A 26,675-nucleotide genomic window follows, 5' to 3' on the forward strand; every position below is an offset into this window, starting at 1 on the left:
TGGGGCTGAGGCAAGAGCGCTGAGCCAGGGGCCTGCAACATACAGTTTGCCGTGCAGAGCCCGTGGACAGATCTGGGGAGGCCAAAGTAAGTAACTGGTCCGGTTTACCAATTCTCAGGGCTACAAATGTGACAGCCAAGGCTCACGGCAAAGACTAGGCGTGAAAATCTAGGAAACCCGTGTCTTCTCTGGAAGCCCTTCCCTTGGGCAGAGATGGCAGCACAAAGGTAGGCTCATTTAGCAATGAAATTTAATAAAAAGGGCATGGTAGGAGGAGTGAGAAGTCCAAGCTCCTGTTCTAACGTTTTCACTAATTAGCTGTTAGACCTTGGACTAATCACTTAGATGAGCAGTTTTGTTTTTTGTAAATTAAAAGAATAAGACTGGATTTAAAAACCTTTAAGCTTTAAATTCCAGGTTTTATATTTTTAAATGTCCCTTAAAAACTATTCTCCTAAGTAAGTTTACTCTATTCTCTACTGTATGTTTATACAGTTTGTGGTTATTTCCTTAAAATACCTTTGCCGACTTCAAAGTAAACTTCTGCTTTGTCCATGAAAAATAAAGAAACCCAACAAATATGGAGTTATGTGACTGCCAGCCGTATCTGGAAGGGAAGTTTATTACCTTTCTTCCTATAATCATTCCAATGACTATAACTAGGTAATAAGGAAAAAGAATGGTGAAGAACTTTTTTTTTGGTGAGGAAGATTAGCCCTGAGCTAACATCTGTGCCCATCTTCCTCTACTTTATATGTGGGATGCCGCCACAGCATGGCTTGATAAGCGGTGCATAGGTCCACACCTGGGATCCGCGCCTGAGAACCCCAGGCTGCCGAAGAGGAGCGCATGAACTTAACCACTACATCACCGGGCCGGCCTCTGACTTGCTTTATTTTTTTAACAGCTCATACATTACTTTTTAAGGCCCTATGATCTTATTAATTTGGTGAATTTTCTCACCAAGCAACCACCAGTTTATTAGTTGTCCCATATGAGGTTCATGGTAAAGTGGAGAATCAGGTGACATACCGGAAATGCAGTAGAAAATGGTCAGATGTTTTTCCATAAAATAGTCACAAATATAAATGGAAATCCAGTAATATTGTATTCCAACATGAATAGATTCTTTGCTTTGTTTTAGCTGAATACACATAAAACATACTACTCAGATTTTTAATGAAGAGAAAACTTTTGTGCAGAAAACCTGGATGGTCTCCTATATTAATGCTATTTCTCTCTTTTTTTCCTTTAAACTCACTAGAGTTATTAGATCTCTTAGTATGTAATAGATTTGTTCAAGCTTGTTAAATGGTCATTATTTTAATTTTTAGTTTATATCTAAAGCTGAATGATTCTTTAAACCCATCGATTCTGAAACTTCGGCTTGGGTGCCCTCAGGAAGAGAATAGTCTGGGTCACAAAATAAGTCCTGCTCTCTGATCTTCTACCTCGCGGTACAGGAGGAACCCACATGTTGAGTCTGGCATCTAAAAGTGTTTTTCGTAATCCAAGTGTCAGGCGTTATAAATAGTAGGTAAGAATAATTTTTCATAATTCTCCATTGTTATGTGTTTTATAATTCGTATCGTAAACGGTGGAAACATTCCTTTTAGAAATCACATAGATCAAATCGTTAGCTGATTTTCCTTATTAGGATCTTCTGATACTTTTCAGCTTTAATAATCTATTATCCAGCAATAACAATGAGGTGAATTTATCTTAAAATATTATCTTTTAGTGTTTTTGTTGCATTATATTTTATATAAAATGAAGTTTAGGGCCAGCCCGGTGGCTTAGCGGTTAAGTGCGTGCGCTCCGCTGCTGGTGGCCCAGGTTCGGGTCCCGGCCGCGCACCGACGCACCGCTTCTCCGGCCATGCTGAGGCCGAGTCCCACATACAGCAACTAGAAGGATGTGCAACTATGACATACAATTATCCACTGGGGCTTTGGGGAAGAAAAAAAAAGGAGGAGGATTGGCAATAGATGTTAGCTCAGAGCCGGTCTTCCTCAGCAAAAAGAGGAGGATTAGCATGGATGTTAGCTCAGGGCTGATCTTCCTCACAAAAAAAAAAAAAAATGAAGTTTACCAATTACAATTTGATGAGTTTGAAAAATGTACATAGTGGTAAAACCACCTCCACAATCAAGTTTTAGAACATTTTCATCACCACAGGAAGTCCCCTTGCTCCCTATAGCAGTCAAAGAAATGTTGTTTTTCTTACTATTATTTTTTATTCTTTCAGACCTTAGTCAATCCGAGAGTAGGACCCCAAAGAATAAAACACTACTTGGAAAACAAAATCTCTGTCTTATGAGGTATTCCAGACCGGAATTGACAAACTTTTTCTGTAAAGGGCCAGATAATAGATATTTTTGGCCGTGAAGTCTCTGTCGCAGCTACATAGAGCTGTTGTTTTAGAGAAAAAGCAGCTAGACACTGTTTCAACGAATCAATGTGGCCACATTTGGTCTGTGAGGCATAATTTACCAACCCCTGTTCTAGACGTTTGAAATTCAGTTTTTCTTAGTAATAGCCAATGAGCTGGTCATAAAACATTTGGTTCAGTGAGCTTTTCAAAGGAATACATTATGTGATGAAATAATTTGTAGTATTTTAATTTAGTACACTTGTCTTTTGAAAATTATTATTTCTGAAGGTGTTCAATATATGTGGTATTCCAAAAACCTGCAAAGTGTAATTAGAATAATTGAATGTTGCCTACTTTTTTTGTAGTGGCAAAGAGATAATAATTTGAAAAAAAAGAGTAGATTGGAATTTTCATTTGTATTGAAAAGTAAAATGAAAATTGTAGATTCTAAACCATACCACTAGCCTATAAAAGTTTTACAAATTGTTGATGTCTGTCACACTGTATTTTCTTTTCGTGTACTATAACTGCACTAAATGGCATCATTTTTTTTTTTTTTAATGAATAGTCTACCTTTGTTTTGTGAGTGTTTCATAACCATTTGAAGAGTCTCACTAAATCCCGAAGGTCAAGAGCTTGTTGTGGAAGAAGAACGTCCCCCCTTGGGCTGATTGTGCATGCCTACAGACTCGGCTGTGATGGGAGCACTTTTACAAACTGGAGTTTTACCCTCCGAGCATATGGCCTTTGTCATATGTATCTTTTCTCTCCTCATAAGTCCAACTTGATAATGTTATGTTGTCTTTACCAAACCGGTTTTAGGTTAAAACCTAGTAATCTCATAAAAACTCAGCGCAAATTTACTAATTCACACATTGACAAAGAATGGGCTTATAATAGGAGCTACGTAAAGTCAATAATTTGTAATAGAAAACAGTCATTTGTGACGTCATGATAAAAATATTGCAAAAAATTATGTTAGCATAGAAAAAGTATTTTTAGAAAAAAATATTATATAAGGTGGCTTACCTTTGACTTAAAAGTGAGTTATGTGTAAAGTTGCCATTTTTTAAGACAAAAAGGTTTATAGAAAGTGATTGATAGTGCAAAGGATATCTTTTTTAAGAAAATCTGTGGGCATTTTGTTTTGTTTTGTTTTGAAGATTAATTCCCTTGAAATTTATTTTTGGAAATATATACTGCATTCAAATGTTCACAACATTTGAAATAGTGTCATCTTTAATGCCATGTGATAGATTTCGAGTAATTTCGGGCCCTATGAGCTATTATTTTGTACTTTTGGATTTTAATATACAATCATGATTTCAAAGATTAATCAGTCCACATATACTAAATTTTACTAAAACTTCCAAGTGTATATTTCAATATTCTTGAAACTATACGTTTCTCCTTTGTGCTCCTTTAATGAAATATTTAATGAAGGCAACAGTGAGATCAATGAAAGAATGGATAGCAAAATAGAGCACTTTATGATTCTGGAGCTCAAATTTGGTTTGAAGAAAGTTTTTAAATTTAAAATATCTCCAGCTACATTGCAAGATTTCAAATAAAGCTTTATTGGTGAAGATAAATGCTTTGAAGGACAAGTTATTTGAACTGACAAGATGGGAATATTTAAAGTATATTTAACCAATTCTAAAAAGAACATGTGCTTCAGATGTTAGGTTTCTGCCTTTCATTCTTAAAGGATGAGACAGTTGTCTAGTATAGCACAAGATGAGTTCACGTTTTATTGCTGACAGCTCTTTTCAAACCATGGCAGTCTTCTGGGAACACTCTTGGTCCTCTCAAACTTAGCAACTGTGATATTTGCTGACACGTGAGGATAAATAGATTGTCAGGTTGCTGATTCTGAATTTGAACTTCTCAAAATCTCCCCAACTATATTTTTACATCCATTAGTTCTTAGTTATTTAGAGCAGCATGCCTTCATGTGGTTAAATGGGATGTAGAAATGGAACCTTCATTGTATGAACAGTAAAAATTAAAAAAAATCTTAGCTGCTTGAGCAGTTCTGACACTTTCATCTTAGGGAAATCTATTATAAGTATTATACTTGCAGGCGAATTTCCCTTCAAGGAAGATTTTTTTTTTTAACTTCAAAATTGCCTGATGATTCAAATTGCTCTTGCAATCTTATCCTAGGTCTTAGTAGCTAAACTGGCTATTATGTAGACAAGCCTGAGCTTTAGAAGGCAACTTGGTTGTAGTGGTGAGAATATTTAAATAATAGTTTATTTCAGCTTGTTCCACCCAGTCATTAACTCACTGCTGCCAGCCGTCAGTTTCCCTGCCACACCAGGAAAGCCTGTCATTTACAACCGAGGACTATTTTAGGACCCACACTATAAAGTATAAAGAAATATGCTGGAATCATAGGGTGGAAGCTGGGGAGGGGGTTGCTAAGACTGCACAGGGCTGGATGACGACTCATTTAACCCTTTTTCTTTCTCTCTTTGAAAAACAAGTATTTTTTTTTTTTCAGTAGGTAATATACACACACAGTAGTAGACATTTCAAAGAGGACAAAATGGGAGTATAGTGAAAATTAAGTTTCCTTCTCTCTTCTTTTTCCTTGTTCCTTTCCCCATAGGCATTTACTGTCTCTTTCCAGAGATATAATATGCGTGTATGAGCACATACTTTTTTTTTAGGCAAATAGTATACAACATGCCCACTGTTCTTTATTTTGTCTTTTCCTTTAACAATATATTTTAGTGTGTTCCATATTAGTACATATAGATTTATGGGCCTCATTGGCTGCATTTTGTAGCTGTACCATAATTTATTTAGCTAGTTTCCTCCTGGAATTTGAGGTTATTTTTAGTCTCTTGCTATAAACAGTGTCACAATGAATATCCGTGCGCATAAGTCTTTGTGTGTATAAATATAAGATAAACATCTAGAATGAATGTGCCATTGATCACTCTCTGTAACTTCTGAAAGATACCCAGTGACTTCCAAGTTCAGTTCAACCAGTCAACTCAGTGAACACGTTACTCATTGTAGGCCCTGTGCTGGTCCTGGGACTTTCAAAAATCAGACAGGGGCTCTGCCTTAGGTAGGTTAGAGTCACTCTCCAGTAACTGTGATGCTTCAAGGTAAAGTGCTGGGTGACGAATCAGAGGCACAGCTGAATCTTGTGGAAGTGCACAACAGGAGGAGGACTTCTGACCTTGGGGATCAAGGAAGACTTGGAGGATGAGTTGGAGTTAGAATTAGATGTGAGAAGTGGCAGGGAAAGGCATGTGGCGAGAGTACAGGAAGCATGGGTGCACCAAAGCACATGTTGAGTCCACTGCCCTCCACCACATGGGCCTCCTCACCATACCTGTGACATGCCAGGTCCGCTCCTGCCTCAGAACATTGGCCCTTGCTATTCCCTCTGCCTAGAATGCTTCCCTTAGATTTCTTTATGACTTGCTTGCTTTACAGTGGTGCCTACAGGCCACTGGGGCTCCTCAGCATGCGCCCTGGTTATTTGCCCGAGTGTTCCAGGTGTTGTCCTGTTGTGTCAGAAACAGGTGCCTCATGTCCTGCATTCTGCTTTTCCTCTTGATGCCACCATAAAAGTGCCTCTAATGATGGTCTTATGGCAGAGCTGGCTCCTCCCCAGTGCCTTGCACTGCCATGGCCATTCTGGCCTTTTTTGCCATGTGCCCAAGGGCAACACAGGCCCTTCCTTTAGGCTGTTCCAATGCAGCCCACGACAGGCTATCATTTCCAACCAGATTTTGTGAAGGTTGAGCATTTGGGGAAGGGCAGGGCAAGGCAGCTTAGAGGTACCGCTCGCTTCTGTTCAAAGTGCTCTGCTCAGAACCTAGAGGTCCCTCCTCAGTGTGAGGGGACGGGTCCTCTCTGTTTATCTCCTGTGCATCTCTCTCTTACTGGGGCTCACTTCTCTCTCCCTAAAGTGAGTGTACCCCAGTGATGCTATTTGGAATTCAGGCCTCAAGCCTGCAGAAAGAGGAAGTTCCTTCCTCGTAAGAATCTAAGGCCTCTGGGAGGTCTAATTTCAGATCTTGGGGTCTACCTTCCATCCCCTAGCCACAACTGCAGCCCCGATAAACAATCATAGCACTTAATAATTATGCCAAAACACAACCAACAGTCCAGTATCAGTACTCTTGGTGGGATTTAAACTTAAATGTTCCTGCAGGACAATGTTATTGGTCCTGTCCTTTGTAGGGTGAAGAATAGCTCTTGCTACATACCCTTTCCTCAGTCTTCTGGGTTGCTGAAAACTCCTGACCAAGAACTGGAGGAAGCATTGGTGTTTGTCTCTGCATTCCTCGAGACAGCAAACATCTTCCCTCAAAGAAACCACAGAGCCTCAGAAACCTATTATCTCTGCCAAAACGTGCACCCAGTTTACATTAAGCCTTTCGCTCTGTTTGAAACATCAAGATGCAGGTTAATTTTACAGCTTGCCCCAGAACAGTGGGTAGGGACTTGCTTTACATTTATATAACAGAAATTGCCATTATGTTGATTTTTCTAGAACAAAGGAACAGTCAGCCTCAAAGGTAAATTCAAGTCTCTTGCTTCAGTAAAACTGAACAGCTGGAAGCTTTGAAATGAGTATTTTTGTACTTCTGCTCATCAAGGTTTTCAAAAATACTCTCAACTCTGGGCACACCTCTTTCTATGCTTAAGTTAACTCTTTGAGAGGCAGCTAAGGTGCCATGCAGAACCAGATACCTGATATTGTTATAATTGGGATCTAAGCTGGTTTAAAACATCTGAGTACTGAAGTTCATAGGCTGGGATCCTAGGAAGCAGAGGCAAACTGATCCCCTATCTGAATGTGCTTTAGACAGACTTAGTCTTGTCTAAGGACTACATTTTACAGAAGACTCAGCGTTGTGTGGGGATGCAGAAGGGGTGGGGAGCGGTGATAAGAAATGAGGCAATCATAAGAAATGATCCTTGCTCATCAGGAGCTTATAATATGGCTGCAGAGATAAATGTAGAGATAAAAAGATGAATAAAACAGTTTTATATGCTTACAGCCGTGTGGGCTGAATAGAGAATGAGATGTAATATAAATATTTGGAGGAGAGATTAATTAATTCTTGAAGTTTTATATCTCTAAATTTTAAATATCATATTAGATAAAGTTTGAGAAATCATGAAATTTTTTAGGAAAATAGGTCCATCACTTACATTATTAAGAACAAGTAGCTTGAATATTATAGCCTTATGGTATGATATATTTTTGTATTTTTATTTAACATATATGGGAGCATCATAAAGGGATTAAAATATTTTATCTATGTCTTGGGTTTACTTCTTGCCAAAAAAAGAAAGGGGGGGTGTCATGAGCCTTTATGCCATTTAATTTTATCCCCATTAGGTTTTTAAATATTTTAAAATCCAGGGACAGATTTTTTATTGAAATGTGACACAAAGTCCCAAGGTGTAAAACAGGTGACAGCAGAGGTGCTCTGGCTGAGTGGGTTAGTTTATTCTCCCTGTTGGCCAGGACGACATACACATGCCGCCTGCTATGGGAACACTGTCTCGGGGATTCATGATACGTGGCTGTTGTCGATATATATGTCAGTCCAGTAATAGACTCGCTGTGAGCCAGACACCATGCCAAGAGCTGGGGCTACAAAGGAAAATGAACTGTGGTCCTACTGTTGCCAAACCAAAGTGGGTTAGCTTCCTGGCGTGTTAAAATCAGACTCTCCACCAGAAGCAGTTGTCACACAAAGCACAGCTTATTTGCAGCAAATAGGAGACCATGTGTTATTATTTCCAAATTGTGGCTGTCCATGAGCAAGGACAGCAGGGGCCTGTAATTTTGGATGGGGAATGAATATTCAAAAGGGAGAGGTGGGTATTCGCTTGTGCAGGCTCAGTTCTCTCATCTGTGCAGGCACTGCTCTTGCAGTGGGGCTTGGTCTGGTTCAGGGTAGTTGGTGATTGCATCTCTTTTTTTTGTTTTATTTTTATTTTATTTTATTTGGATTTTTTTTTAAATTTATTTTTTGTTTATTGCAGTAACATTGGTTTGTAACATTGTATAAATTTCAGGCATACATCATTATACTTCTATTTCTGCATTGATTACATCATGCTCACCACCCAAATACTAATTACAGTCCATCACCACACACATGTGCCTAATCATCCCTTTCGCCCTCTTCCCTCCCCTCTTCCCCTCTGGTAACCACCAATCCAATCTCTGTCTCTATGTGTTTATATGTTGTTGTTTTTATCTTCTACTTATGAGTGAAATCATAGGGTATTTGACCTTCTCCCTGTGACTTATTTCGCTTAGCATAATACCCTCAATGTCTATCCATGTTGTCACAAATGGCTGGATTTCATCGTTTCTCATGGCTGAGTAGTATTCCATTGTGCATCTCTTAACATAACAACAACAACAATACTCGGAGAAACAGTTAAATGCTTCTGAAACCTCCCTTGAGTTCCTTGGGGCAATTAGTTGGTGACACTACTTTCAGGAAAACTGCGGTCTTGTGCTGGGGCAGTTCATGCTGACTTGTAAATGAATGACTAGTTAGGGCTGACATGTAAATGAATGACTTGGGATATCCATGCAAGCTCAGGGCTGCAGTGAATTGGAGAACAGAGGAAGACTCATTACCTGGACCAGGGAGGGAAGGGCAAGTCAGGGAAGCTTCTGGAGGACTTGGCCTGAGTATTGTTTTGAAGGACATGTAGGAGTTCATCAGCTGAGTAAGGCATTCCAGGATATGAGACCATGTGCCAAGAAACTGACATGAGAGTAGATAATTACAGGTAATTTGGTAGACTGCTAACAGTTGGCTAAAAACAAGTTGGAAGAAATAAGGCTGGAGTAATAGTAGGGGCTTTCATTCCTTGGAGTTTGGACTTTCAGGGTAAAGCCCCAGAGGATCTATTAAACTCTTTAGCACAGGAGTGACCTGATCAGATAGTGTTTTAGTTAGTGGAAATAGCCAGTATGTATTGAGTGATACTGTAGGCCAAGTGTGCAGTTAAGCAATTTCCATGCATTTCTCATTTAATTTGCACAAATAGTCTATGAGGCAGGTGTGGTTATTATATCAGGGATCCTAGCAGGAAACAAAGGGCAACTCAAATGGGCTGATTGAGGTGAATTTGATGAAGGGACTATTTATGAAACTGTGGTCAGGGTTATAGATGTGAAACCCCTCCAGGCTAACAGTAATGGGGAGCCTTTATCATTCCCTCACTGCAAGATTAAGAGAGAACTTGGTTCTGGAACCCACAGAGCAAGAGCTGTAGCCTTCCAAAGGAGGACTTAGCCACTGCCATTGTCCTGTCCAACTGAGAAGGAACCAGGGGAACAAACACACTGGCCTCACTTTTCTCTTTCCTACTGATCTTTGGTCAGTGTGCCTCCCATTGGCCAAATCCAACTTGAGGCCAGGGGGCCAAGGACTCTGTAATGACACGCCCGTTAAGGTCAGCCTCTGGGGAGCATAGAATGAGAGGAGGAAGAGTCAAGAATACACCAGGAGGGGCAAATGGAGAATATCCAGCAGAGTTACTACATACATTTCACAGATGAAGCAACTGAAATTCAGCTAGGTTAAGTCACTTGCCCTGAATCACACAACTTGTAAATGGTGGTCCCACCTGACCCCACAGAGGAAACTCTTACACACTACATGGAACTCTCTCTTCATCAGACTATGGAAAAGGAATAGGAAGGGCAAACATGGCAGCTGGGAGACCAGTTAGGAGATCTCACTAAGGTTCAAGACCCAGAAGAATAAGTTTGAGAGCAAGAATAAGTTTAAAGTGACAGTGGCAGTGTGGACAGAAAGAAGGAATGGATAGACAAAACTGTGGACCTGAATTTCCTTCTCATTTAAAAAGAAATGATAATATTATAGAAAATACAGACTGTCTTAGATCCTTTGCATCATGAAAGCTCTGTGACTCATCTCTGCAGTGATTGTGATAGATATTTATTTCATGGAATTAATGTATCTTTGAAAACACTCCCCAGATGCTCAATATACCTCCTTTTGGAGATTTGAAGTTTATGTATTTTATTTATTTACTACATTAGTGATGCCCAGCCCCGATTTCAGGACAGCCAAGATTGTCACCAGGTGTCCCAAAACATGTTTTAAAATCATCAAAATAAAGTAAACATAGGCATGTCTTTTAGTAGACATTGTGTTCTAATTATAATATCTGGAATCCTATACTGAGTACAATGTTGAGACCCCAAAATTTTACTTGGCCTCTGCTCTAAGAGAAAAGAAAAACTAAAAGTGTAGGAGAAAATAATTCATAAAAATTGGACAGCAACAAGAAAATAAGAAAATATTATAAGAATTCAATATGACTCAAACTTTTTTTTTCCTTGAATTGGCTCAATAATCGCCTCCTTAATTTGAACTGATTCAGTTGGACATTTACTGTTGTAAAAACATAAAAGCCTTTTAGTTCAAGTTTGAAAGTAATTGCCTGTTTTCATCTCATGGAACACTTAAAAATTCTCTTCAGTAAGGATATCTCAAAGAGCTTTTTCTTTAGCTCTATGTCATTGTTACATATCCTTGAGGTCAGCTTTAACTACACACAGGTTTGGGGTTTCTGAAAAGAAAATGGGCCCTCAGGGTCCTGTAAGATAAATAGGCCTCCCCCAGACCCCCCATTTGAATTTCTAGCTGTTACTCTCCACCTTATCTAGCTAACTGCTCCATTTCTGGGGCGGCTGCCTTCTGCCAATTTAAAAGAAACAAACAAATAAACAAAGCAGCCCATAAGAATGGTTCTCATTTCAGCAACCAGACCCTCACTTGAAGGTTCCTGAGGTGCTTTTTTATCAAATTTCTCTTTTCCTTGAGGCCTTTTTGTCTGATTGTTCTCTGAGGTTCTCTAGACAACATCAGTCATTCTCTCGAGTTTGCTCATATATCTGGAACCACCTTCCAGTAAAACCAGCTCGTGTTTGCTCGGCACTTCTCTTTCCTGTCTCCCCTGCCTTCCTATCCTCTCCCCATCCCTCTCCCTCACTCACCAGACTGGCCTGTCACCATTCTGGACTTTGGACCCACTCAGTCTGTAGCATGTTTGTTCCCAGGGTCCCAGTCTTCCTGGGAAGGCGGTGACACTGGCTGTGTTCAGATCCTGGCATGGCCACTTATTACTGTGTGATGTGGGGTAAATTAGTTTCCTTGCTGTTAAATTGGGATACTAATAATTGTACTACATTCTAGGTTGTTGTAATGATTAAATGATATGATACATTTAAACCCTTAGAGTACCTAACAGATTGTAACTGCTCAATAAATTCACATGAGTTTTGCCTCTGTATTATAAGCACTAGCACATCTGCTGATTTCCATGTTTTAGTATTATCTTTGGTAAGACTTGGTAAGGATGTCTCCACCTTTTTAAAAAAAATTTAGGTGGTTTAGGAAGGAAATGGAAATGATTTTCTCATAAGCCTCCCAGAGGAACACTTACTCTAATTTCTTATTTCTCTTAAAAGCTAAAAAAATTAATAAAGAGAGCATATATTGTCATTTCAGATAGTATGTATGTAGGATAATTTCATCTTTATAGATTGCCTCTTTTCCAGTCAAGTTCAAAGTGTACATCTGGCTTGATGTCATAATTATTCTTACCTTATTTGACCTAATTATGGTTGTCATTATTCAATAAACTCTCTTTAACACTTACAAGTGCATACTCGTATAATGCTTTGGGTATATATTGATACATATTTATAAGCAAATGACCTAAAAGTTTTGAGTATTATGTCTTGATTTAAAACTTAGATTCTTATGATGAATTTAGTATTTTCATCTTTAGCTTTTAAAAATTGGAAGCAAATCAGCATGATATGAAAATTCATCAAAATTGCCAATTTAGTCAAGTTATGAAATTCATTTTCTATATTGTGTTGTCATCTAGCATTGGAATAATAACTTTGAGTTTCATTAACTGAGAAGCAGAAACTAGAAAACGAAATGTAAACCAGTGAACTGTGAAAATGATATATTCACATATACTCTACTGAAAATGATTTTGCATTCTCTGCTAATGCATATGTGATATGATGGGATCATTGAGGTGGAATTACTTAAAGGGCTTTTTAAGAACTTGAGCACATATGATCTTCATACATTTAATGAACAAGGTTTTTAGTAATATTTTGTTGGGATCATTGAATTTTAGTACTTGGATGGACCTTAAAGTTTCCTTAATCTGGCTCAGGAGTCAGCAAACTTTTTCTTGAATACCCAGATATTAATATTGTATGGGTCATACTCTCACTGTCAGCTACTCTGCTGTTTAGTACAAAAGCAGCCGTAGACAATACGTGAACGAATGGGCGTAGCTGTGCTCCAGCAAAATTGATTTGCAAAGACAGGTAGTCGACTTACAGGCCATAGATTGCCGACTCTTATCTCAGCCCCTTATTTTACGCATAACAGAATCAAAGTAAGAGAGCTTAAGTGACTTAATCAAAGAGACACAACTCACTAGTTAGTGTCAGAACCACTATCAGGCATTTAGTTTTTTCATATCACAAGTCTTCTAATATGCTGACTAATGCTCTGACAACAAAAGCGTGTTTCTTATATGGTAGTCAGCCAAAGAATTCTAACTAATTGGTCTTACCACCATGTGTATTAATTTCATTTAAGCAGTATTTCCCAGAGAAGTATATTATTTTTATCTCTTGTACGAAAGAGAAAATAAAATCTTCCTATCAATGAAATTTAATTATTTGAATATTTCCTTTCTTACTTAGAATGTCTATATTAAAGTGCTATGATCATTTCTATTATTTAAAATGAAAGATATATAAAATCTGTGCCCTTTAGGATAGACAGAAATTAGGCATAATTTATTAACTTTAAAAATTCAAAAATAAATAAAATCAGAGCAAAATAAAATATTGTCTTAACAGGTTTAAATGTCTTCTGGACTTAATTTCCTTTTATTAGGATTTATTTTCAAAGATTATTCTTATTCAGCTGAAAGACTCTGACAAATGCCAATCAAACATTTTTAAGGGATTTTGGTGTCCTGTAAAGAGTAGCTTCTGTTAAAGTAGAAGTCTGGACAGAAACAAAAACAAAGATGTTTCATTCAAAGGAAAGAAAAGAATATTATAATTATAATCTCAAAACTTTTTTCCACTTTAAACTGCACCATGTGATATTAAATATATAAAAAAGCGTAGACCTGTCTCCCAAATGCCCACATTTCCCCCTTCCTATGCTGGCAAATATAGAACAAGGGGACTGGAGAATGTTCAGCGTTCATAGTGCTCCTAGAGGAAGATTGGGTATTTTAAGTTTTTTATTATTATTCACATTGAAGTGTGTTCCAATTAAACTTTAATTTTCAATAAAATTAATTTCATTAAATGTAGATCATTTATTGTCTAGAATGTATTTTGAAATTGATAACCCTTTGCCATGGGCAGACTTGAGGCTAGTGTAACAATCCAGCAAGAGATGAGGTGGGAGATCTAAGGAGGGGGGAGAAAAGAGAGAAATTGAATTTTGTAATTTTGTGAGTGGAAGGAGCCTACAGTGAAATAAGACTTTCAGCTTTGGCATTTGGATGGAAGTTATGTCCAGTGGTGAGTTATAGAACACCAGAGGGGCTAGTATTGATTGGAGAATTGGAGACAGGAGAAGTGTTTAAGATTGAGATAGCTGTGGAAGATCTAAGTGGATATTTTTTACAGAGAAATCTAAAGTTTTAGGGGAAGATTGATACTAGAAATATGTATTTGGGATCAACAGCATATATAGTAAATGAAGCCATGCAATTAAATAAGATCATCCAGGGAAAACTTGTCAAGTGCAGAGGGAAGAGGTTAAAGGCCAGAACTCTGGAGAACACCAGAAGAAAATATTTTTTGTTTTGTTTTGTTTAATGATTGTTTACTGATACATTCTAAGAGCAGCAATAAAGAATTTTCAAACAGCTTTAGCATATCATAGGATACTTAATATAAATCCTCTAGGAGAGAGAGGACTCCATTAAAAATTTATATGAAAAAAGAAATTCCTGGCCTATTCTTAGGACTGTGGAATGGGAAAGAAAAAGCCTTCCTCTACCCTTACTCCATGGACTAGCTCATGGAATAGAGAAGTATTTCCCTTTCTAGCTTAACTGCCAGATGGTGAAATATTACCCGGGTGTTTCATGTCTGTTTGGAATCAAGTTGTGAAGAAAGGAGTCCCTCTCCTAGAAATATTGATTTTGTGATTAATTAAGAGGAGACATTCTTTTTCTGATTGTTTAGTTTGGGGAATGAGGTATGTTGAGGGAAATGCGTGGGAGTTGCTCTAATATAAAATTGAAACCACTGACAAACACAAAACAGTGACGCATCTTTTGGAAAGACAAGTGGTGAAAGATACTCCTTTGTATTGTATTTTGGTTGACTTCCACAAGTTCATCTAGCTTTTGCCATTATTCCACTTAATTAGAAATAAACAAGTCGGTATTGGCAGTTCTTTCTCAATTTCTTAGTCAGAACAGAGACATGGGAATTATCATTCCTGAACCTCTATCCAAAGTTCAGCAATTTTCTCCATAGAGTTAGAGAGTACTCAAGTCCCCAAACAATTTTACCACCTGCAAAAAAGGATGCGTTGGAATTTGAAAGAATAGTTAGGTGTGCATGGAATATAAAATCTAATGCATATCTGTGTACAGCAAAAAGAACTTTTACTGTTTTTGTGAACCTAAAACAGCTTACTAGTAAAATGCATCTGCTGCTGGACTCATGGCATATTCCCTGTATTAACGATGCAGATAGCTGTAGAGACCGATGGCTGGGGTCATGCTGAGTGCCTGTAGGACATCCTCATACCAGTCTAGTGAGGAATTGGATAGACTCAGATCTGAAGCTCACAGACAAGTATGAGCTGGAGATACAATCTTGTGAGAAATCACCTACAGATGACAGTTAAAACATGGCATTAGCCACACTTACCTACAGGGTGTGTATACATTTGAGAAAGCACTGGTTTGAATATATAACCCTAGATAAAACCAGCAGTTAAGGGGCAGATAGGGGAAGATCCCAGAAGGAGACCAAGTCATTCCTGTTAACACTTCTAGATCAGAGAAGTCAAAGGAGTAAATTTAAAAGAAGAGGAGTGGTCAACAGTGTCCACGGCAACTGAGAGAGCTATTAAGATAAGGCCTGAAGAATCTCCGTTGGTTGATGCTGAACGACTGGCCTGCTTAGGGCAAATGTTGGAAGCTCTGTCATGTGGTTTATTCTGTATCCCTGCCAGAGGGAAGAACCAGGCTCAGGATGGCAGCAGGTGTTGGATAACCATCTTACAGAGATATGAAAAGGAATTCTTTCACTGGGTAATAGGTTAACTATACAGCTTCTTAACTCTTCTGGAAATATCAGATTCTGCTACGCTAGCTAGTACCAAGGTTGCCCAACTTGGAATAATTGGCAACCGGGCTTTAATAGGATTTTTTTGCTCTACTCTAGGGTCTTTTATTAGTTAGAAATGGTAACATCTTAAAGTTGGATACTCTGGATTGTTACACAAGCTAGTTTAGGTGCCCACAGGAACACGCACCCTTTCACGTGCACACGCTCAGCCAAAGCAGCAGCGTGCAGATAACCTGTACTCATCTGGTTAGCATTTCACTTTGCTTTTGACTTTTAATTCAAACTAAACATTAATATAAGAAGTTTTGATAATAACCCATGAACTTCATCCTTTTTAAAAGGTAGTGTAGCTCTCTTCCTGTAGTGTAACCATAGCAACTGACAAGGAACAGAGAAAGCAAGCTTTCACACATGCTGTGCTAATTAATCCTGTCCTACAGTTTTCCTTCAGCTGGAGGATGCAGTTTAATAAATTTTGCATGAGTAAGCGTGTTTTGATGCATGAACTGTATAAATACAAGCAATATCTTTACCAAAAATATTTATTAAAAATGTGGTTATATATTCCTACTTCAAGGTGTACTTTTTTTTTTTTCTTTTTGAGTCATTGTTTTAATAATTTGCTCCCTCCCTGAAAAGTTTTGGGATTTATTTATCTTAACTGAACAGAAATATTTTTAGGGTTAAAACCTTCTGTTTATCAATATACAGGACACTTTCCACAAGAAAATGTTTTGATTGACTATATTCAAGTTGAGATAATGGAAGAGTTTTTCTCAAGCGATGCAGAAGACTGTATCTTAAAAATATAACATTCTTCGATATGGCACATTTACATGCAAACCATCTTAAGAAACTGTCTTAACACGTTGAAAGCTCATCTTCACTGTTGATTTGGGAAGTTATGTGGCCCAAGTGAGTGGAGTTTGAGCCGTCCTTTATCTAAACATGTGGGAAGGAGAAAAATAATGTAGACAAAGAGCTTTTCTTTATTTATATTTTCCAGAAATATTTAACCAGTTTTACAAACTTATATTCAGAGTGAACATAATTGACTTGAAATCACACGTAATTATTTAGATTTATACTCTTTCTAGGTTATTTTGAGGTCTTGTTCTCCCTTTAAAACTGGGAATATCACAATTTTTTGTAACTAGCCTTGGAGTCTGAGCTATCAAAGAAAATCTCAGATTTTTTTCATTGTCTTATCCCTCTGGCCTAGCTTTCTGTCAGCAGGGCCTCAGGAAAACCAAGGGACTCCAGCTTGAATGTTTTTGGCATCCTATTTGACTTGACAACAGCATACGGAACGAGTCAGAAACTGTTTCAGGACTTGGGCTTAGCTCTTTGGTCTGTATAGAAGCATAGTCATTTGAAGAACTAAACCTTTTGATGGGATTACTAAATTCTGGAAATACTTTACCGTCTTGACTCTCCTGTCTGTTCAATTTTGCCTGAATTGAGGCAGGATAAAAGCTTACAGAGAAAAGAAGTAGAGGTTATTATGGAAATCTGTTATCAAAAATATTCTATTCATGTGCAGAAAAGCTGGGAACCATGTATGTATATGTATGTGTGTGTGTGTATAAACTATACATTTTAATATGGAATACTTATAAACATTAACCAATTTATAATATGCCATTGTATTTTTATAAAAACTGCATTGTAGAAGAAATTGTTACTGTAACCGTAGTTGAATTAATTAGAAATTCTTTGTCTCATCAGCTGTCCTATTAATTTTAACATTTACATATAATACAGTAAAGGGAATACCAAGTGTTTAATAAATAGGAAAAAAGTCATGTTCCTAAGTACTACATAAAAATCTAAATAATTAGAACATTAAAACGAATATGTTATGGTAGATTCACTATAAAAATGTTATATGTGCTTTGAGTATCACAGTGATAAATAATACTTTACACTTGTCATTAATGAATATACCCAGATAGAAAGCTATCATACAAGTTTTTTTTTTCTTTTAAAAAATAACATCCATAGATTTTGTGATTTATTTTTTTGCTGAGGAAGAGTTGCTCTGAGCTAACATCTGTGCCAATCTTCCTCTATTTTTTTTTTTTTTTTTTTGTATGTGGGTCACCGCCACATGATGGCTTCCAAATGGTGTAGGCCTGCACCTGGGATCCAAACCCGTAAACCTAGGCCGCTGAAGTGGAGTGTATGGAACTTTAACCAGTAGACTACAGGGCTGGCCCCAGATATTCTAATTTTAAAAGGAATTATTTATTCATGGTAGAAAACTTGAAAAAAACTCAGAAAAACGTATTAAATTAAAAAAAACTGATAATCCCATATTCCAGAGCTAACCACTGTAGACATTCAAATATTTTTTCTGCCATTCTTTTTTCTATGCATAAGTATTTATGGTTGTGAAGTCAAACTGCATGTAACTTATCACTTAGCATATTATTTTGACCATTTTCCCAGTTTTTAAAAATTCTTAGAAAACATTTTATTATACACTATCTCATCATCTTTATGTACTAATCATATTTAACTATTCCTTTATAATTACTTATTTAGATGATTTTTACATGAGCTTCCTGAATAAAGATTTCCTAGTGAGTGTTTGATAGAACACTGAAACCACAAGAAATGTTGGAACAACCCTTTGAGAAAAGTTTCCTACTCTTCTTTTAGAGTTGCAATATACATTAGAAAAATTAACGGCACTGAGAAGTCTTGTCGTATGGAGGGACATCTGTTTAACTTTTTAAACCATTTTTTCTCAAAGTTATTTAATCTTGGAACTCTTTCTCATAACGCTTTAAATAACTTTAACTCTCAGAACTAGAGTTCCACGAAACATTCTTTGGAAAGTCTAGATTTCTAAGCTTCTGTGCAATATCTAATAGTTTATGAATCATTTGTTTACTCTCCTGGGATTTTATTAGATTCATGATGCTTTATTAGGGAATATATATGATTTATTGGTTATGAGCATGTTTTTGAAATGGGTAGACCACAATATGCTTTCCACAACCTTTCTAGTAATTTTGACATTGCATTTGTGATTCTGTATTATAATATCATGTTTGACCTTTTAAAACTGTGAACATTCAAATTTAAATTCCCTTGTTATATTAACGCCTATTAAACTTCTTTATGTTTCATGTAACCCACAGGTCTTGCAAGAGCAAAATCTGTCCCTAGCCACACATACTCCAATGAAGTGGTTACCTTGTGGTATAGACCTCCAGATGTCCTCCTGGGCTCGACAGAATATTCCACCTGCCTTGACATGTGGTGAGAAATGGAAACTTTATTCTAGCTAATCTATCTGTAGTGCTTGGTCTGGGTCAAGCCTAGACAAACATCCTAACAGTTTGAATGAAGATTAATGATACAGGAGTGTTTTCTTGTGTGTGGCAATACTGCTGGATTTTTTAAAAACGTGATTGGGAGTGTTCCCTAATCAGACTCCCTTGCAGATGGTGTCTGGTAATGGTTCCTGATGAACAAGGGCAGAGACATTTTTCAAACTGTCGGTACGGTGATTTTTCTCCCTAAGGGTCTTAATTTGTGGCTTTGTTTTATAACAAGGAAGTATATATCTCCAAACAGCAGTGTGGGTTGGAAGTAATAGGAGCATGTTTAAATTTACAACAAAGCTCAGATAAGCGGTCTGAAAATTTTGGTATAACTGTTAGGCACTAAATTTGGTGCAGTATACCCCTGAAAACTGTTGGTACCAATTATTTAAAATGAAATAAGACACTTACTTTTTTTTTTTTTTTTGTGAGGAAGATCAGCCCTGAGCTAACATCCATGCTAATTTTCCCCTTTTTGCTGAGGAAGACTGGCCCTGGGCTAACATCTGTGCCCATCTTCCTCCACTTTATATGGGATGCCGCCACAGCATGGCTTGACAAGCTGTGCCTCAGTGCGCGCCCGGGGTCAGAACCTGGGCCACCAGCAACGTAGCACGCACACTTAACCGCTACGCCACGGGGCCAGCCCCCCAAGACACTTACTTTTTAAAAATATCACAATAAGTTTAATTTCAATAGAGTTTTGTTTCACACAATGGTTTAGCAAAACTTAAAAATCTGTCTTAGGAGGCCCCAAGACTGGTGAGATTTAATGCATAATTATTGTTAATGATAAACTACAATGAGTTCCCAGTCCAGGGTGATCTAAATCAAATATTCAAATAAGGGAATAATCTTATTTTTAGCACTCAAGAAAGGCTCACTAGTGACTGTTGTGAGTGTCCTTTATTAATAGAAAAATCCCTTTTCTAGACTCACAATTGTGGCCAAAGTAAAACAATTCATATAGCACATGGCTATTTTATGCAGGAATTGTCTCCCATGAATGATTATGCCCCGTATACAGAATTCAGCTACATGGTCACATAACGTTTATGACCTTAATAAAGCTTCAGCCTGTGTTGTTTATCTTACTGCCAGTACTTACTTCACTGCTCTGCCCTCAGTAATCTTGGCTTTGAGTAAATTAGGCTGCGATGAGGCCTGGCTTCTTCTCTGATGTTTTTAATTCAAGCATTTTATGGTGAGAAAACAAGTTCCTTGTGATGTAGAGCACAGTGTAGATTTTCTTAATTTAGGCTCCAGCAGCCCCCCTAGGAATGGGATTTCAGAATCTGTGAAACCACTGAAAATATATGCAATGTTTTGTGTACACGTGAATATATTTATTTTTATGAGGTGTAAATCTATACCTCTCAATAGAGCTATAAAAGAATCTGGGTACAGCCTAAGAGCTATTGTCATAAATTTTGTAATGCCTTATTATAAATCTAATACCATTGTAATGCATGTTCCAAAACACTGAGAATAAAGATGACTGTCATTGAGGAGCTGAGCTAATCCATTTTTTCATCACACTTCCTGACTTTTTTTAGACAAGTTTTACACAATTAGGCAGGGGCTTGGGCAAAATAGATATTTTGGTCATTAGTTGTAATGGAGAAAACGTTTGGAAATAAAGGTCAGTGAATGCATGAGGATATCAGTTACTAACTTTTTCCTAACATTCTCTTCCTCCTTCCTGCCTTATATTTGAGAGTTGGCTATGCAAATAATCATTTCTTAATATTCTTGAGTTGTAGAGTGTTTTTCTCTATTTTTTGAGTATGGAAATTCTAGGTTGTCTTTCAGTGAGGTCAGTTAAGGACTCTGCTAATAGAACATAATTTGGAAATATTTGTGGCTTGGAGCCAGTTTTGTCCCAGTGCTTGGCAGTTCAGTTAAGACTCTACGCTCATAATCGGGAGAAGCTGTTTTTTATACACTAGTGGCTAATTTTTCCCAAATCTTTAAAATTGCTCTTTAAAGTACAGAGAACCACATGGATTGTGACTTGCTAATATGTCTGTTTCTGGTATGTAGTATTTGATTTCCGGTCTGTGCCTTCTGCTCTCCTTTTTTCTTTCACGTGTATGTGCATGTGTATGTTCGTTCTCTTAAGGAGAAAGGCTTGGGCGCTTTTGCTTTAAACAGAGACATAATGAAGCATAAGAAGAAGACTGTTATTTAAGTGGGAGGGAGAAAAACAGTTACAAAATAGTAGACCCCAAATGCCCTTTTCTCTGCATGCCAAGATTATTCATTGCCAAAAACAAATAGTAAATGTGTTATGTATAAGCAGTTTCCCATACTTATTGGCTCTTCATTTCCAAGCTCTAAAATCTGAGTTATGTCTGTGCTATGCCTGTCATTCTGCATCTGATTTCATTCCAAAACATTTTCTAAAAGCCATTTTGTTATTATCCTATAAGTCAAGTAAAATGTATGTATTTTTCCAGTTAGAGAGAGTTCACAGGGCACTGATTTTTGCATAATCAATGGCATCGATGCTGGGTATTCAAAGACCTAGATTTAGGATTATAATTGAGTCATGGCACCAAAGAGAAGTACAAATATTAACCCATGGACAATAGCAGGGAGGCAGGTGGCAGTGGTTTCAGGCTATTTTTACAGTTCATTTACCATCCTGGGGCAGCAGGGTAGTAACTAAAAACTAATGATCCTACACAGTGTTACATTTTCCAGTTTTCTGTTTAAATAGCCACAGGCAATAAAAATATTAATGAAGACACATATGCATTAACATTGGCAGCAAGTGATGGAAATTGGAACTCACTGTGTTATAATTCACTGCTCTAGGTCTCCAGCACCATGGCAATGTGTTAATATACTGTGTGATTTGAGAACTCATCAAGAAAGAGAGTTTTTGGTACCTTTGTCTCCTTTCATGAAGGAGGATTTAAGCAGAGAAATCAAATTGGACGTTGTCTCGTGTATAACTTCTCTTAATTCTTGGATTCTGTAACTCTTTGAAAGTCAAAGCATAAGAAGTCATCTTTAAGCTTCTAAACCAAAAAGGGCTTACCACATTAAGAGAAGTGCAGATGTGAAAAGCAGCCTATCTGTGTAGTCCCCCCTGTCGGGGAGTTCTGCTCTAGCTGTTGTGGTCCGTGGTCTAAATAAGCTTTATATTCCTTTGTAGAAGCTCATAAATATGTTTAGAGAGGCATTTGTTTTCTAAAGCAGAAGGTCACTTGGGATTATTTTCAGGGATTAATTTTTAACATAAGATGACTAAGTTATCTGTAGCTAGTAAGTAATCATCTCATCATGGTGCTTTTGAGGGGCCAGTATTAGTAGCATTACCTTGTGGTATCAATTACTGTGCTCCCCAACATAGTGTGTGAGGAATGATAGCATGTCAGTCTCTTCCTTTCATCATCTTTTTAAAAGCAAATTAACATATTAACTATGCTTGTCAAAATGTGGGGCGAATCATTTATAAATAAGCCTGTCAAATGTAATGAGATTGCATATTAAATCACTCTTTTCTCTATTACATCTCTGATTTAAGATTAAGATTAATTTGTTTAACATTGTAGCAGCTGGGTGGTTAGAAAAAAATTTCCATATCAGTCTTGGTATATAGAAGAATGTCTGCATCAAAATTAATTTTGCATATATCAGAAAAGAAATTGCCTATTTATTGAGTATTATAAGGCCATTTAGCATTGCTTTTTATTAAATAGCCTAATCACCATACATATTGGCAATATACAGAGTTCTGCCGTCATCCTTAGTGATCTCTCTTGAACCAAGGAAGTTTATGTAATAAAATAAGGTTTCCTAGGACTCAGGTTTATTTACCAGTATTTTAAAAGAGAAAATCATAAATGAATTGTACTATAGCCCCTGAAAATAAATTTGTTCTATATGAGGTCCTGTTTTGAGTAATTGTAATAGTAATAATAATAATTGAGTCTTAAAAGTAATAGTAACAATAGTAGATACTTTTATTGAACACAAGCTATAGTCTAAGCCCTCATGCATTTCAGTTACTTATCTACTGTACCATGATACAGTGGAAGAAATAGAAACTCAGAGAGACTGAATAGGATAGTAAAGGTCATACAGTTAGTAAATGGAGCCAAGCTTCAAACTCGGGGCTAACCCACTCCAAAGCCCTTTCTCTTTACAACATATTACATAATCTCTTAAGATGATTTATAAGAAATTAGTTTTTATTTTACTAGTAAAGTGATTCCAAAACACAAATTCAGTAAAATTCCTATTTTGTAATTTAGGTTGTGCTCTGAGTCATGTTGGATCCTTTGCATACTTCAAATACAGTGGGTGGCTTTCACTCTCGTTCAACAGCCTTGTGGATGGTCTTTCTCCCCTCACATCAATATTCTGTATTATATAGTTTTATTCAAGGAGGAGTTTCTTTGAAATAAACTTAAGACATGAATCATTGGACTAAATACATTTTCATATGACCAACATCTGTGCTGGCATTTGTTGTCCCAACTCCTAACCATTACTCATTTATCACTTATACTAAAATGAATGAGTCCATTTAAAAAATAATGCTAGTAAGAATGAGAATTTGAGTTCATGAGCTACGTAAAGTCATCTGTCTGTCAACACTATTTATGCATTTTCTAATTAATCAGGTCATAAGACCAAGGAGGATTCGAATTAGTCACTGTCAAGAGTAACAACTCTTTAAGAGCTGCTCAAATAACGTGTGATCCAAGTGACTTGCTGGTGTATTCAGTGATGATGCAATGGAACATAAAAGAACAAGGGACAATCAGACGGGCTTCTAGGTAGTTGAAAGCTGAGCTCATAGTGGTAGCCATGGTTTCTGAGCCCACTCCCAATACTGAAGTCCCTTAAAATTAGGATGACCTTTTAGTAGAGTATCCATACCAGGATATCTTGGACAGTTCCAGTAATTCTGCCAGGACAATAGGTATAAAACGGAGATTTAACTGTGACGTGGTCGTCTTTCTCATAAAGCACTAGAGTACTAATTGGCTAAATACTAGTAGTCAGAAGAGACAATGCATTTGAGTCCTTAATTCACACCTAAGGACTGCTGGTTACAAGCTCAAATTCCTTGAGGAAAACTTCTGTTATGTTGCTTAATAACGAATTATCTCAAAAAGCACAACTCTGTAATTAGATTATTATGGAATTGTAGAGTGGTTGCCAAAGTGCTGAATTTAGCTATGGCTTTGGAGCGCTGAAGGGAACTAGTTCTATTTTTCTGTCAAAAGTGGTTATCATTTTTACATTCCACGTTATTTATCAATGTGTGTTTGTGAGAGAGAGTATGTTTTCAATGGATGGGTTTGGTTGTTTATTAGTGATAAATTAGCTAAATAATAATATATAAAATGAGGCATTGTATGTAGTCTTCATCAGTAAATGTTTTAAAAACAAATAAAAATTTCCTTATTTTTATCAAGGTTGGCAAAGGAATTGGCTACCCACAAACTGGTTTTTGGATGATTTTAAAATAGCCAATCACAATGACTAAGTTTCATCATATTAAGATAGCCCTTGATATATACTCAGCAGCCTCACTGGTTTGTGAGAAGAGCAAGAGATGGTTAAATGTGAAATTCTTTAAGTAAAATAAGACTTTACAAATGTTGAGGATAGTGTTCTTATCAACTCTTAGTATATCAATCAGCCAAGTTAAATATATTGCATTTCTATTGGAGTATAGCATCCAAGAGTGCTATAGGATATATATCAAAGAAATGGAAGCTGTTATATTTTGGTTTTAGGGAGATTAACATACCTCTGTGTCTAGAGAGTTAGAGAGAAATTTGTCCCAGGATGTTCACATCTTGCTTTTATGTGTGTGTTTGTGTGCATGTGTGTTTAATTTGGAAATATATAAATTAGTTCTCATAGTTTAGAGAACATTGGATGCACACTAGTGCCTTTTATGTTTTAAGCTGTGTATTCATGTAGAAATCAATTCTCTGATCAGGTAACTAGCAATGGTTTGCTGTGTAAAGAAGAGGCAATGTTGTAATAGCAAACACAATGAAAGCCTAAATTAGGTTCTGTCTCTGCCACTCCTTCCTTGTGTGACCTTGGTTGACCAAATTCCTTAACCAGCCTTATCTTCAGTTTCAGAATCAGAAAACTATGATAATAAAACCTATTTTAGGTGTAACCAATAATTAATAGCTGCCACAACAGTAACAATAGCAAAAATAGTAACCTCCTGCCTCACCCATACTCACCCTTTAATACTATTTCTCAGAAGCAACTACGTTCGACTCTTTTAGTATCTACTTCCATATGTCTTAAATAATTGTTTATATTGCTATTTATTGATTTATTATTTTAAACATTATCTACTGAGTAGGTATTATGGTAGATGAGGATTTAACTTTCTTCCATCAACCTTCACGCACTCCACCCTCAGCTCATTCTCCCATATAGAATCTATCTCTGTTTTGAAACATTAATATGTAAATATTATTCATGGTTAAGTCAAGTATTCATTATTATGTATCCTTTCCTGTATGACCTTTTGGTTTTCCTGGACTTTATAATGTCTCTGATTTTTATTAGTTTAGTTGTCTTTGTTCCTATTGTTAATTATTTATAGATGTAAAAGATTTGTCAGTTATGTATGAAAAAAAATATTTTCTATATGCTCAAACACATCAGCAAATCTGTCAATACTGATGTCTCCCTCCCTCAACCTTTCCTTGAAACTTTTGTCTCTCAGCTCTCTGATTTTTTGCCTTAGCACAGCTGAACATCTGTCATCTTGAGACTTCCAATTACCCCTCTCCTGTTGTTGTAGATTCTAAGCTGGTTATTTTCTGTTTCCCTCCAAATCTGTTCTCTACCCTCTTCTGCCCTGCCCTATGTTCTGGATAGCTGACCCGTAGGGAATATGTCCTCCAAGCTGCCTTGGCTGCTGGTTTCCAGTTGGGTTCAGGCAAGTGGGAGAAGAGAGAGATTGAATATTCTTCCCTGTTTTAGCTCATATTTCTATATGGTTGACTGCAACTTTTATGGGGAAGCCTCTCTTCCATGGCTCGAGCTGTCAGTAGATCTCATTAATGCTTGACCTTTTTAATTCTAGGGGGAATAATGGCTTTTGGTTCTAAGGCAGGTAATGGCTTCCTGCTGTTGCTAGCCTCTCAGTGTTTCAACACGTCTTATTGGTTTCCTTACACCGCTGCAAGTAGTCCCTTCATTAAAGTCTGTTCTGGGTTAGATTCATTTTCCTTTTGGACCCTTACTGATTACAGATTCCCTAGTTCCTGGATTCCATGTCTTCCTCCTTTAGCATCCAAAGAAAGAGTGTGTTAGAGATACAGTTTTCAAATTCTTAGTTTTCTAAAAGTGTCTTTATTCTACTCCCACACATGATTGATAAAGTTTGGCTGAGTATGTAATTAGGGTTTTTTTTCCCCTCAGAATTTTGAATGCATTGCTTAACTTCTTTAGAGCTTCTAGTATTGCTACTAAGAAGTCTGATTCCATTCTGATTCACAATCGTTTGTGTGACCCCTCATACTTGCTCTCTGGAAAGTATTAGGCTCTGCTT

General features: G+C 37.0%; 1 protein-coding gene across 4 annotated transcripts in view; it reads left to right on the forward strand.

Moving 5' to 3' along the window:
• Positions 1 to 26,675, forward strand: part of CDK14 (cyclin dependent kinase 14) — a 537,486-nt gene that overhangs the window by 291,027 nt on the left and 219,784 nt on the right. For all 4 annotated transcript variants that reach the window (XM_058525247.1, XM_058525237.1, XM_058525217.1 and 1 more), the window contains one exon: positions 18,935 to 19,055. In XM_058525247.1, coding sequence (XP_058381230.1) covers positions 18,935 to 19,055 — 121 coding nt within the window. The remainder of the gene's footprint in view (positions 1 to 18,934; positions 19,056 to 26,675) is intronic.

The sequence above is a fragment of the Diceros bicornis genome, chromosome 3, assembly GCF_020826845.1.
Source record: "Diceros bicornis minor isolate mBicDic1 chromosome 3, mDicBic1.mat.cur, whole genome shotgun sequence".
Taxonomy (NCBI): domain Eukaryota; kingdom Metazoa; phylum Chordata; class Mammalia; order Perissodactyla; family Rhinocerotidae; genus Diceros; species Diceros bicornis.